At 45.9% G+C, this 13,175-nt stretch overlaps 2 protein-coding genes across 6 annotated transcripts; one reads left to right on the top strand and one right to left on the bottom strand.

Moving 5' to 3' along the window:
* Window positions 1-106: 106 nt before the first annotated feature.
* rtcb (RNA 2',3'-cyclic phosphate and 5'-OH ligase) lies at window positions 107-4,729 on the bottom strand. Of its 4 annotated transcripts, none has more exons than XM_034526185.1 (13): window positions 4,263-4,729; window positions 3,624-3,702; window positions 3,482-3,549; window positions 3,316-3,415; window positions 3,043-3,199; window positions 2,806-2,962; window positions 2,563-2,722; window positions 1,320-1,495; window positions 1,067-1,255; window positions 878-988; window positions 475-594; window positions 294-396; window positions 107-226 (listed from the first exon to the last, which is right to left on the bottom strand). In XM_034526185.1, exons 1-13 carry the CDS (start codon window positions 4,353-4,355, stop codon window positions 222-224), a joined length of 1,518 nt encoding a protein of 505 aa, XP_034382076.1. In that variant the 5' UTR covers window positions 4,356-4,729; the 3' UTR covers window positions 107-221. The 4 variants fall into 4 exon arrangements, 3 of the variants coding, with proteins under 3 accessions (XP_034382076.1, XP_034382075.1, XP_034382074.1); XM_034526184.1 differs by having other exon boundaries at window positions 107-246; window positions 314-396; XR_004608973.1 differs by having other exon boundaries at window positions 166-186; window positions 227-396; window positions 4,263-4,727.
* Window positions 4,730-4,798: 69 nt separating this feature from the next.
* fbxo7 (F-box protein 7) lies at window positions 4,799-13,175 on the top strand. Of its 2 annotated transcripts, none has more exons than XM_034526186.1 (10): window positions 4,799-5,093; window positions 5,478-5,600; window positions 5,876-6,161; window positions 6,931-7,158; window positions 7,241-7,385; window positions 10,935-11,018; window positions 11,104-11,199; window positions 11,293-11,469; window positions 11,583-11,623; window positions 12,319-13,175. In XM_034526186.1, exons 2-10 carry the CDS (start codon window positions 5,479-5,481, stop codon window positions 12,610-12,612), a joined length of 1,473 nt encoding a protein of 490 aa, XP_034382077.1. In that variant the 5' UTR covers window positions 4,799-5,093; window position 5,478; the 3' UTR covers window positions 12,613-13,175. The 2 variants fall into 2 exon arrangements, with proteins under 2 accessions (XP_034382077.1, XP_034382078.1); XM_034526187.1 differs by having other exon boundaries at window positions 4,817-5,093; window positions 11,769-12,430.

Below are 13,175 nucleotides of genomic sequence, written 5' to 3'. Positions count from 1 at the left end.
TTCCTGTTTCATTTATTGGATCAAACTGGTCTGTTAATGAGACCTTAAGGTTACATATATTATGGATTAGCAGCCAACAAAATAAAGTAGTTTCACAGTGAATCAATTTCTTTGAAGAAAAGTGCTCTTTATTCAAAACAAATGCCTTTGGCCTTTAACCTTTAATCACGGCGATGGGCCTTTGACCTTTAACCTTTAATCACGGCGATGGCCTTTGACCTTTAACCTTTAATCACGGCGATGGGCCTTTGACCTTTAACCTTTAATCACGGCGATGGCCTTTGACCTTTAACCTTTAATCACGGCGATGGGCCGCAGCTTGATGGCCTTCTTGCTGATGCCAGCGTCGTGACACGTGTTGACGACGTCCGTCACGTTCTTGTATGACTCCGGAGCCTGAAAGCAATCGTTCACGTCTACGTGAGTCACCAACCCAAAGTATTACTTATTAATAACCGCGTTCCCCGTCCTCACCTCCTCCATCACCAGTTTGGGGGAAGCCACTCGGATGGCGATGCCCTGGTCCGCCAGTCGGTCCAGGACGTCCTGGAAGTCCAGGTTCCTGCGGGACTTCGCTCGGGACAGAGCGCGACCCTGAGACCAGTTAAATAATACATTAAGACAGGAAGTAATACATACATATATATTTAGAAGAAATATTAATGAAGACAAGAAATAATACGGTGAATAAAGTCCCAATCGATGTCGTCGCCTGCGTTCTGTTAAATTACTGTTTTGAGTTCAGGGCCGAACACTAAACTACGTCCACAGTAGGACTTCCCTTTTAAATCAATAATCATGATGTATTGATCCCTGTCATCCGTTTGGTGAAGATAAAGGTAAACAGGATGTTGTTGTTGACGTATAAACAGCCCACCGCTCCGTGGCAGGTGGTGCCGAACGTCTCCGTCATGCCTTGCTCGGTGCCCGTGAGCACGTAGCTGCAGGTTCCCATCGTTCCTCCGATCAACACCGGCTGCCCGGTGAGCTGAAACCACAAAGCAGACGTCAGCCGGGGGGGGCGGAGTCAGCGGCTCGGGGGCGTCGCTCGCCGCCGCTCCGTCACCTGGTAGTCCACGGGGATGAGCGGGTGGTGGGGGGGGAACGCCCGGGTGGAGCCTTTGCGGTGGAGCAGCAGCGTCTTCTGCTTCCCGTCCACCATGTGCTCCTCCACCTTGGCGATGTTGTGAGAGACGTCGTAGATGACGTGCATGTCGAGGTCGTCGGGCGTCGTGACGAACACCTTGGAAAAGGCCTGAAGGGGAGAATGAATGAATGAATGAATGAATGAATGTATGTATGCATGTATACTCACTCACCTGTCTGGTGAGGAAGGTCATGGAGGAGCGGTTGACCCAGGCGTAGTTCCCTGCAGCAGCCATCCCCTTCAGGTAGTCCTGCCCCTCCTGAGACGAGATGCGAGCGCAGGCCAGCTGACGGTCGTTCACTACGATCTTGTCCCTCTTCATCGCCTTCTCCATGGCAACCAGAGCATCTGTCAACGGCATCGTTTGTTGTTGTAATTCAAAACTTAAACAGACAAATGACTGAAAGCAGAGAAAATTAACATTTATCTGGACTTTGGTGGTAAAAACCCTCCTGATGAGGTTATGAGCTCTACATGCTATGAGCTCTATATGTTATGAGCTCTATACATGCTATGAGCTCTATATGCTATGAGCTCTATATGTTATGAGCTCTATACATGCTATGAGCTCTACATGTTATGAGCTCTACATGCTATGAGCTCTACATGCTATGAGCTCTATACATGCTATGAGCTCTACATGTTATGAGCTCTATACATGCTATGAGCTCTATACATGCTATGAGCTCTACATGCTATGAGCTCTACATGCTATGAGCTCTATATGTTATGAGCTCTATATGTTATGAGCTCTATATGCTATGAGCTCTACATGCTATGAGCTCTATATGTTATGAGCTCTATACATGCTATGAGCTCTACATGTTATGAGCTCTACATGCTATGAGCTCTATATGTTATGAGCTCTATATGTTATGAGCTCTACATGCTATGAGCTCTATATGCTATGAGCTCTACATGCTATGAGCTCTATATGTTATGAGCTCTATACATGCTATGAGCTCTACATGTTATGAGCTCTATATGTTATGAGCTCTACATGCTATGAGCTCTACATGCTATGAGCTCTACATGCTATGAGCTCTATACATGCTATGAGCTCTATATGCTATGAGCTCTACATGCTATGAGCTCTACATGCTATGAGCTCTATACATGCTATGAGCTCTACATGTTATGAGCTCTATACATGCTATGAGCTCTACATGTTATGAGCTCTATACATGCTATGAGCTCTACATGCTATGAGCTCTACATGCTATGAGCTCTATACATGTTATGAGCTCTATGTTATGAGCTCTACATGCTATGAGCTCTATACATGCTATGAGCTCTATACATGTTATGAGCTCTACATGCTATGAGCTCTATACATGTTATGAGCTCTATGTTATGAGCTCTACATGCTATGAGCTCTATACATGCTGCGCTAGGAGCTCTATCAATGTTCCTACCTGTGGCCACCTGGTGTCCGAGCCCTCTGCTGCCGCTGTGGATCATCACACACACCTGACCTTTGTGGTCGATGCCCATCTTCTTGGCGGCGTAGTCGTTGTAGATCTCGTCCACCACCTGGATCTCAGCGTAGTGGTTTCCTGCTCCCAGCGTCCCCAGCTGCAACACAACAGGTGAGCGGTCTGTCGACAGGTGAATCACAGGTGTACGTGAAGACGCGGGCGCCGGGGCTGCTGGGATACCTGCGGCAGGCCTCTCTTCTTGGCCTTGGAGGACACTTTGTTGGGGTCGGCCTGCAGCATCCTGCCGTACTCCTCGCAGTGCTCCTTGTCCTCGGCCCAGGCGTACCCCTCCCTCAGGGACCAGTCCACCCCCATCTCCAGAGCCTCCTCCAGGTCCCTGACGGGTCATCACACACAGGTGAGACAGGTAAACAAAGGGCTGTCCCATCTAAACCAGGTCCCGGGGTCCCCCCTTACTTGGCCCCCATGGGGATGACTCCCTTGGAGCCGACCCCCACTGGGATGTGGTCGAACAGCGCCTGGGCCAGCTGCTCCTTCACCGGCTGCACGTCGCCCTCGTCCAGGTTGGTCCTCAGCAGACGGACGCCGCAGTTTATGTCGAAGCCGACGCCCCCTTCAGGAACCACCACGACACCATATTACTTAACACATTTAAGTTTTTAGACCCTTTAAAAACACAAAGAAGTTTCCCCACAAAACAACATTAAATACATATTCTCCGACGGGTACCTGGAGACACCACGGCGTCCGGGTTGCTCATGTCGAAGGCCGCCATGTTTCCGATCGCGAACCCGTAACCGGAGTGGACGTCGGGGAGCCCGATGGACCTCTGGGGGAGGAGTCAGTTCAGCTTCTCTCCACCAATCATTACAAAACATGCGGTCATGTGACTCACGTGCACGATCCCCGGCAGCGCCGCCACATTCCCGATTTGTTTCATGGCGGGAAGGAAACCGCCAAAACCTGAAGGACACGAGCGACCAATGAGTACTCAGGACACTAATGACGAGCACATGTCACATGTAATGTCAGCTGACCTCCTCCTCGACAGGCGTTACGCAGCTCCTCGAAGATCAGCTTCTCCAGGGGCTCGTTCACGTAGAAGGTTCCTTCAACCTGGAGCAGCAATCAAACACCTCGTTTATGATCCATACAAACCAATAATACACCAACAAGCAAACATCTCTGAAGTTATTACAAATACAGATTTATTTAGTACAAATTGTTTTAAACATTAATGCGACAGGAGCAGTAATAAGACCCAAACTCACTGTGTGTGACTAAGAAATATAATTAATGCAACATCAGGCTTTATTGTATATTACATATTCCTGATATTTGCATAACTGATGAGCAGATTTATATCTGAAGTTATGTTAGCAGGTAAATTGCTGATCTTTGATTTCACCACACAGCATAAGTTATGCATATTTTATTACATGAAAGTAACATTAACTTTGTGTATCAAAATAATAATCATATTGACGCGATTCATCCAAATAGTTTGAATCTCATGAACTCGCTGTGCTGACTAGAATACCTGTTTTTATATTTATATACATCGAGATGTCGTCACAGTCACAGGTGTGAACTCTTTTCGGCTCATTTCGTTGTTAAAGGAGAAGTCTGCCCCACGTGCTAGCTGGCTGCTAACCGGCTAAAGGTGTTCTTCTCACCTGCATGTTGGGCACGAAGCCTTTTTTAATCCTCCAGCAGTTGCTGCTGATCTTCTCCAGGTACTGCAGCTCATCGTTGTAGCTCCGGCTCATCGTTCCGACTACAAACGCTGCCTGTTACGGTTTAATGCTGCGATTCACCGGTTCTTCCGCGAGTCTCAGCGGTACGGAAGCCCACACGCGCTTTGACTAAGAAACGCGTTATTTAATTTTGCGTGACGCATTAAAATAGCATTTGTACACGTTAAGCTAACTGTGATTTAAGAGGCCTTTAATAATAATTCTTAATAACTCGTTAAATAAGTGGTGTTAAAATATTACATTGCGTTCGTGGGCAGGAGTGTCAGCTAATAAATATGCTGATCGCTTGCCGTAGTTGTAGTCAAAAAAGTGTAGCTTGTCAAGTTCATCAAGTAGAGCCGGATGTTCTGCCATTGGCCTTCGAAACAAAAGCATACATTCTTACATTAGTGTTTTAAGTCCACACAAATAGCACCAGTTGATTGATTGTCCCCGTGGTCACCGCACGATGACACCTGGCTTCCACGAGAGCGCTCGCGTTCACTGTTGCTTTATGACATTTCCAACGAGAGCTTTATTTTGAAATGTATTCTCCTTCGACAACAGGAAGCTGTCCGGTCAGCAGTTGCTCGTTCTTCCGGTTACGGGACTGATGAGAGCAAAGTGCTGCGCGAGCTGCGGGTCAAGGCTTTAACTCTCAACTCTGACACGCGTCCACTCGCGTGAACGAGCCGCTTCACGCGGCGGCCATTGCAGCGCGTCATCGTGACGCAGCGATTTACAACCGTCAGACCGGAAGCGAAAACGAAAGTAGGATTTCTTCTTAACGAGTTTCTGCGTTATTTTATTCATGTTTGCGTGAATGCGTCTGTGTTTTTGTCACGTGTGAGTTGGTTTCGGTGATATTAAATGAGTTATTTAATCTGAATTGAGCTCTGAATGATAAAACACTGAAACTAAGCTGCATTGAAAACAACTTTAAATACAAACATGGAGCTTCATGATGGAGGCCTCTGACCCGCAGCTCCCACACGAAGGAGATGGTTTCCATCTCTTCCAGACAGAACTAGTAAACACTGTTCCGACGGTCTCTGCTTGTTAATAATGGGGCTAATAATGGGGCTCCTTTAGAGTTCATGAGGACCCCGTAGTGACATGAAGGACCTCAAATGACTTCTCCTGTGTGTTCTGCAGCATGAAGCTGAGGGTCCGGGTCCACCGGGTCACCAGCAGGGTGGAGCTACTGGGAGAGGAACCCAGTCTGAAGGAGCTCACGGATCACGTCAAGGAGACCCTTCTCTCCTCTCAGGGGCTCAGGTCAGACTCCAGAGACCCGACATCCAGATGATGTTTATGTTGTTATTGCTCTCACGCCCACACAATATACAGTGTTTCATGATTTCTGTGTGTTTATACTGTGGTTTCTAAATTGTGATTCAATAAGTTCATTAAATTGTTATGTTTTTATTATTAGTCAAATCAGCTTGTTCAAGCGCAAAGTATGAATTTGAACTATTGTAGATGTTTATTTTCATAATTGCTTTGAGGAGTAGGCGGTCGAGTCGTGTTCTGACAGAATATTCGTGTTTCAGTGCCGACACACAGTTCAGTTTGTCTCTGGACGGATCGGAGCTTCTGTCGGACTCTGGTCAGACTCTGTCGTCCTGCGGCATCGTCTCCGGAGATCTGATCTGTGTCGTCCTGCCTGAGTCTGCAGCCCGCAGCTCCACGACCTCCACCACCTCCACGACCTCCACCACCTCCACCATCTCCACCACCACCACCTCCACCACCTCCACCTCCTCCAACACCAGCTCAGAGACCCAGAGGCAGCAGAACCAACAGACCAAGCAGACTGCTGCTATGACATCCACCCGGGTGAGGGAATAAACCAGTTCTTTAAAGTGAAGCCAAAGCTTCATGTGTTAAAGCTGCATTATCTCTCCTGACCACCAGGGGGCGACTCCTCTGGTTGTATAGAAGTGTATGCTTCATGTGTTAAAGCTGCATTCTCTCTCCTGACCACCAGGGGGCGACTCCTCTGGTTGTATAGAAGTCTATGTTTCATGTGTTAAAGCTGCATTATCTCTCCTGACCACCAGGGGGCGACTCCTCTGGTTGTATAGAAGTATATGCTTCATGTGTTAAAGCTGCATTATCTCTCCTGACCACCAGGGGGCGACTCCTCTGGTTGTATAGAAGTCTATGCTTCATGTGTTAAAGCTGCATTCTCTCTCCTGACCACCAGGGGGCAACTCCTCTGGTTGTATAGAAGTCTATGCTTCATGTGTAAAAGCTGCATTCTCTCTACTGACCACCAGGGGGCGACTCCTCTGGTTGTATAGAAGTCTATGCTTCATGTGTAAAAGCTGCATTCTCTCTACTGACCACCAGGGGGCAACTCCTCTGGTTGTATAGAAGTCTATGCTTCATGTGTAAAAGCTGCATTCTCTACATTGTGACGGCTGAAATCCAAGATGGCGACGGACAAAATGTAAACTCAAGGCTATAAAAGGTCCACAAGCTTCTTTTGTCCTGTCGATAGATTCATGGGGCAAAACAGCCGCGTGTGAAGACGTCCTCATGGTCACTGCCTCCTACTGGTCAGACTGGTTTCTGAGTGTTTGCCCTTGTGTTTACTAATCAGCCCACCAGCAGCAGACCTGCAGCCGCTGCATCGCAGTCCCAGGAGACGTCGGACTCTGAGCCGCTGCCGGCCCCCAGCTGGGAGCCCATGCTGTGCAGCGAGGCGCAGGACGGCCAGGCCCCTCTTTCCCTGGAGCTCCTCCACCACTCGGCCCGGACCTCCAGCCCCACGGACGCCATCGTGGTGGCCGGACACCTCCTGATGCTGGAGACCGGCTTCGTGCCACCGGTGAGGAAGGGGGTTCTCACGAGACGGCTATCAGTAGAGATCAGTGTTATAGTGTGTGTGTGTGTGTGTGTGTGTGTCACAGAGCGGGGAGCTGAAGGCCACTGAGATGCCTGCAGGCTGGAGGACCCCAGCTGGAGTGTACAGGCTGCAGTACACTCACCCTCTGTGTGGCAGCAGCCTGGCCATGGTGCTGTGTGTGCGCATGGGCCCCGTGCTCGTCTTCAACGGTCAGTCCTTCACCAGAGTAGAACATGTGACCAGTAGAACATGTGACCAGTAGAACATGTGACCAGTAGAACATGTGACCAGTAGAACATGTGACCAGTAGAACATGTGACCAGTAGAACATGTGATCAGTAGAACATGTGACCAGTAGAACATGTGACCAGTAGAACATGTGATCAGTAGAACATGTGACCAGTAGAACATGTGACCAGTAGAACATGTGACCAGTAGAACATGTGACCAGTAGAACATGTGATCAGTAGAACATGTGACCAGTAGAACATGTGACCAGTAGAACATGTGACCAGTAGAACATGTGATCAGTAGAACATGTGACCAGTAGAACATGTGACCAGTAGAACATGTGACCAGTAGAACATGTGATCAGTAGAACATGTGACCAGTAGAACATGTGACCAGTAGAACATGTGACCAGTAGAACATGTGACCAGAAGAACATGTGACCAGTAGAACATGTGACCAGAAGAACATGTGACCAGTAGAACATGTGACCAGAAGAACATGTGACCAGAAGAACATGTGACCAGTAGAACATGTGAGCAGAAGAACATGTGACCAGTAGAACATGTGACCAGAAGAACATGTGACCAGTAGAACATGTGACCAGAAGAACATGTGACCAGTAGAACATGTGACCAGAAGAACATGTGACCAGTAGAACATGTGACCAGTAGAACATGTTATCAGTAGAACATGTGACCAGTAGAACATGTGACCAGTAGAACATGTGACCAGAAGAACATGTGACCAGAAGAACATGTGACCAGTAGAACATGTGACCAGAAGAACATGTGACCAGTAGAACATGTGACCAGTAGAACATGTTATCAGTAGAACATGTTATCAGTAGAACATGTGACCAGTAGAACATGTGATCAGTAGAACATGTTACCAGTAGAACATGTGACCAGTAGAACATGTGACCAGTAGAACATGTGATCAGTAGAACATGTGACCAGTAGAACATGTGATCAGTAGAACATGTTACCAGTAGAACATGTGATCAGTAGAACATGTTACCAGTAGAACATGTGACCAGTAGAACATGTTATCAGTAGAACATGTTATCAGTAGAACATGTGACCAGTAGAACATGTGACCAGTAGAACATGTTATCAGTAGAACATGTGATCAGTAGAACATGTGACCAGTAGAACATGTTATCAGTAGAACATGTTATCAGTAGAACATGTTACCAGTAGAACATGTGACCAGTAGAACATGTGACCAGTAGAACATGTTATCAGTAGAACATGTGACCAGTAGAACATGTGATCAGTAGAACATGTGATCAGTAGAACATGTTACCAGTAGAACATGTTACCAGTAGAACATGTGACCAGTAGAACATGTGACCAGTAGAACATGTGACCAGTAGAACATGTGACCAGTAGAACATGTTATCAGTAGAACATGTGACCAGAAGAACATGTGACCAGTAGAACATGTGACCAGAAGAACATGTGACCAGTAGAACATGTGACCAGAAGAACATGTGACCAGAAGAACATGTGACCAGTAGAACATGTGAGCAGAAGAACATGTGACCAGTAGAACATGTGACCAGAAGAACATGTGACCAGTAGAACATGTGACCAGAAGAACATGTGACCAGTAGAACATGTGACCAGAAGAACATGTGACCAGTAGAACATGTGACCAGTAGAACATGTTATCAGTAGAACATGTGACCAGTAGAACATGTGACCAGTAGAACATGTGACCAGAAGAACATGTGACCAGAAGAACATGTGACCAGTAGAACATGTGACCAGAAGAACATGTGACCAGTAGAACATGTGACCAGTAGAACATGTTATCAGTAGAACATGTGACCAGTAGAACATGTGACCAGTAGAACATGTGATCAGTAGAACATGTTACCAGTAGAACATGTGACCAGTAGAACATGTGACCAGTAGAACATGTGATCAGTAGAACATGTGACCAGTAGAACATGTGATCAGTAGAACATGTTACCAGTAGAACATGTGTTCAGTAGAACATGTTACCAGTAGAACATGTGACCAGTAGAACATGTTATCAGTAGAACATGTGACCAGTAGAACATGTGATCAGTAGAACATGTTATCAGTAGAACATGTTATCAGTAGAACATGTGACCAGTAGAACATGTGACCAGTAGAACATGTTATCAGTAGAACATGTTATCAGTAGAACATGTTATCAGTAGAACATGTGACCAGTAGAACATGTGACCAGTAGAACATGTGATCAGTAGAACATGTTATCAGTAGAACATGTTACCAGTAGAACATGTTATCAGTAGAACATGTTACCAGTAGAACATGTTACCAGTAGAACATGTTATCAGTAGAACATGTGATCAGTAGAACATGTTATCAGTAGAACATGTGACCAGTAGAACATGTGACCAGTAGAACATGTGACCAGTAGAACATGTGACCAGTAGAACACGTGATCAGTAGAACACGTGACCAGAAGAACATGTGACCAGTAGAACATGTGATCAGTAGAACATGTGATCAGTAGAACATGTGACCAGAAGAACATGTGACCAGAAGAACATGTGACCAGTAGAACATGTGAGCAGAAGAACATGTGACCAGTAGAACATGTGACCAGTAGAACATGTGATCAGTAGAACATGTGATCAGTAGAACATGTGATCAGTAGAACATGTGATCAGTAGAACATGTGACCAGTAGAACATGTGATCAGTAGAACATGTTACCAGTAGAACATGTTATCAGTAGAACATGTTACCAGTAGAACATGTGATCAGTAGAACATGTGACCAGTAGAACATGTGATCAGTAGAACATGTGACCAGTAGAACATGTGATCAGTAGAACATGTTATCAGTAGAACATGTTATCAGTAGAACATGTGACCAGTAGAACATGTGATCAGTAGAACATGTTACCAGTAGAACATGTGACCAGTAGAACATGTGACCAGTAGAACATGTGATCAGTAGAACATGTGACCAGTAGAACATGTGATCAGTAGAACATGTTACCAGTAGAACATGTGATCAGTAGAACATGTTACCAGTAGAACATGTGACCAGTAGAACATGTTATCAGTAGAACATGTGACCAGTAGAACATGTGATCAGTAGAACATGTTATCAGTAGAACATGTTATCAGTAGAACATGTGACCAGTAGAACATGTGACCAGTAGAACATGTTATCAGTAGAACATGTTATCAGTAGAACATGTTATCAGTAGAACATGTGACCAGTAGAACATGTGACCAGTAGAACATGTGATCAGTAGAACATGTTATCAGTAGAACATGTTACCAGTAGAACATGTTATCAGTAGAACATGTGACCAGTAGAACATGTGACCAGTAGAACATGTGACCAGTAGAACATGTTACCAGTAGAACATGTGATCAGTAGAACATGTGACCAGTAGAACATGTGACCTGTAGAACATGTTATCAGTAGAACATGTGACCAGTAGAACATGTGACCAGTAGAACACGTGATGACGTATTCAAGTATAACAACAACAACACGTGTTTCCTCTCTGCAGCGACTCTGAAGCTGAACGGCTCCGTGAACGCGGTCTGTAAACTGTGTGTGGACCCATCCGCCTACGTGACGGACAGGTGGCCAGGTACCGCTCTCCGATTGGTCCACGGCTCGTCGCAGCGTGAATAGCGTTGATGACGTCATAAGGTCTGGTCTCTGGTTCTGTTCAGGGGGCAGTGCGGCCGCAGCCTTCAGGGACCTGAACAGACTGTCCCGGGTCTTCAAAGACCAGCTGGCGTACCCGCTGATCGCCGCCGCCAGAGACGGTACGACAGACACGTCGTCACGGTTACATCGTTAATACCATGTGACATCACAGTGACGTTCTGTGACGTCACAGTGATGTCTCTGTTCTCCAGCGGTGGGGTTGCCGGTGGCGTTCGGCCTCGCCGTTCTTCCCCCTGAACTCGTGCTCCGTGTTCTCCGCCTGCTGGACGCGCCCTCGGTGCTCAGAGTGGCGTCCGTCTGCAGACACCTCGCCGTCGCCGCCGCCGACTCGTCGCTATGGAGACACCTGTACCGCCGCGACTTCTCAGGTGAGATGCCGACAGCTCAGCGGGCCACTGGTGGATCAATAATATGATAATAATATGAAGTTAATCTAATATTAATATGATAATATAATAATAATCTCTGTGTTTGGGTTTAGATCGAGCTCTCAGCCGGTCCAGAGACACCGATTGGAAGGAGGTGAGATCAATAAATATCTCCAGTTATTCTGATTAATATATAAAGATGTTCTTCTATCTTTATTTAAAAGGGACCATGTACAGTTAAAACATAAATGTCACCATTTGATGGACTGTACGTGTTCTACTTATTAAACGTTCTCCAGCTCTACAAGCGGTTCCATAACATTGTTGTGGTTCTACTTATTAAACGTTCTCCAGCTCTACAAGCGGTTCCATAACATTGTTCTGGTTCTACTTATTAAACGTTCTCCAGCTCTACAAGCGGTTCCATAACATTGTTGTGGTTCTACTTATTAAACGTTCTCCAGCTCTACAAGCGGTTCCATAACATTGTTCTGGTTCTACTTATTAAACGTTCTCCAGCTCTACAAGCGGTTCCATAACATTGTTGTGGTTCTACTTATTAAACGTTCTCCAGCTCTACAAGCGGTTCCATAACATTGTTGTGGTTCTACTTATTAAACGTTCTCCAGCTCTACAAGCGGTTCCATAACATTGTTGTGGTTCTACTTATTAAACGTTCTCCAGCTCTACAAGCGGTTCCATAACATTGTTCTTGTTCTACTTATTAAACGTTCTCCAGCTCTACAAGCGGTTCCATAACATTGTTGTGGTTCTACTTATTAAACGTTCTCCAGCTCTACAAGCGGTTCCATAACATTGTTCTTGTTCTACTTATTAAACGTTCTCCAGCTCTACAAGCGGTTCCATAAGATCCACTGTGAGCGCCGTCACGTGACCCGCAGCCTGCCCCCGTTCCACCGGGACCCCTTTGTCCCCGCCCCCTTTGTCCCCGCCCCCTTCTACCCGCCCCTGCTGCCCGGCATCATCGGGGGGGAGTACGACCAGAACCCGGGCCCGCCCCGCCTCCTGCTCCACTGGCCTCGCTACGACCCCATCGGCCCAGTGCCGGGCCTCAATCGGAGGCTTCCCCGAGGGCGACCGCCGGGGGGCCGGGGGGCCGACGCCCGGAGGGGCTTCATCTGAGTTCTTCTTCTGCAGAAATAAACCTGCGTGTTCAATCACACAAACAGGAAGCCGGTCACGTGTCACGGCGTGTATATTTCAATATAAACTGGAAATAAAAAAGGTTTTGAAAAGATTTTATTATTATGTTTGCTAAACTAAACAAGTAAAAACTATGAGCTAATTTTTTTTATTACCTATAAAGTTTTTTAAAAAATTGTTTAATTATTAGCTGTATTATCTTAACATTATGACTTTCTTTTCTAAAATAATGACGGAGAAGATTGAATGTTTTCTGCTTCAATTAAAACGATGATTCTGAGTAAAAGACTTTAGTTTAAAGTCTTATTCCTGTTCGGCACTTTAATGGGAAATATGACATTTATTACACATTACATATTAATGTAATAATGTCAACACATTAATGTAATAACATTTCCTGCATATAATGTAATAAGTAGTACATTTATTACATAAATATGTAATAAGGTGTAATACATTATATTCCATATTAATCTGATAATGTGTAATACATGTTGGAGGACGGAAAGAATAATAAAGGTTTATTGAAACACCAACCGACG

Source organism: Cyclopterus lumpus, chromosome 23 (assembly GCF_009769545.1).
Source record: "Cyclopterus lumpus isolate fCycLum1 chromosome 23, fCycLum1.pri, whole genome shotgun sequence".
In the NCBI taxonomy this organism is placed as follows: Eukaryota; Metazoa; Chordata; class Actinopteri; order Perciformes; family Cyclopteridae; genus Cyclopterus; species Cyclopterus lumpus.
Note: the sequence above shows the minus strand (reverse complement) of the source record. Positions and strands in the feature narration are given on the sequence as shown.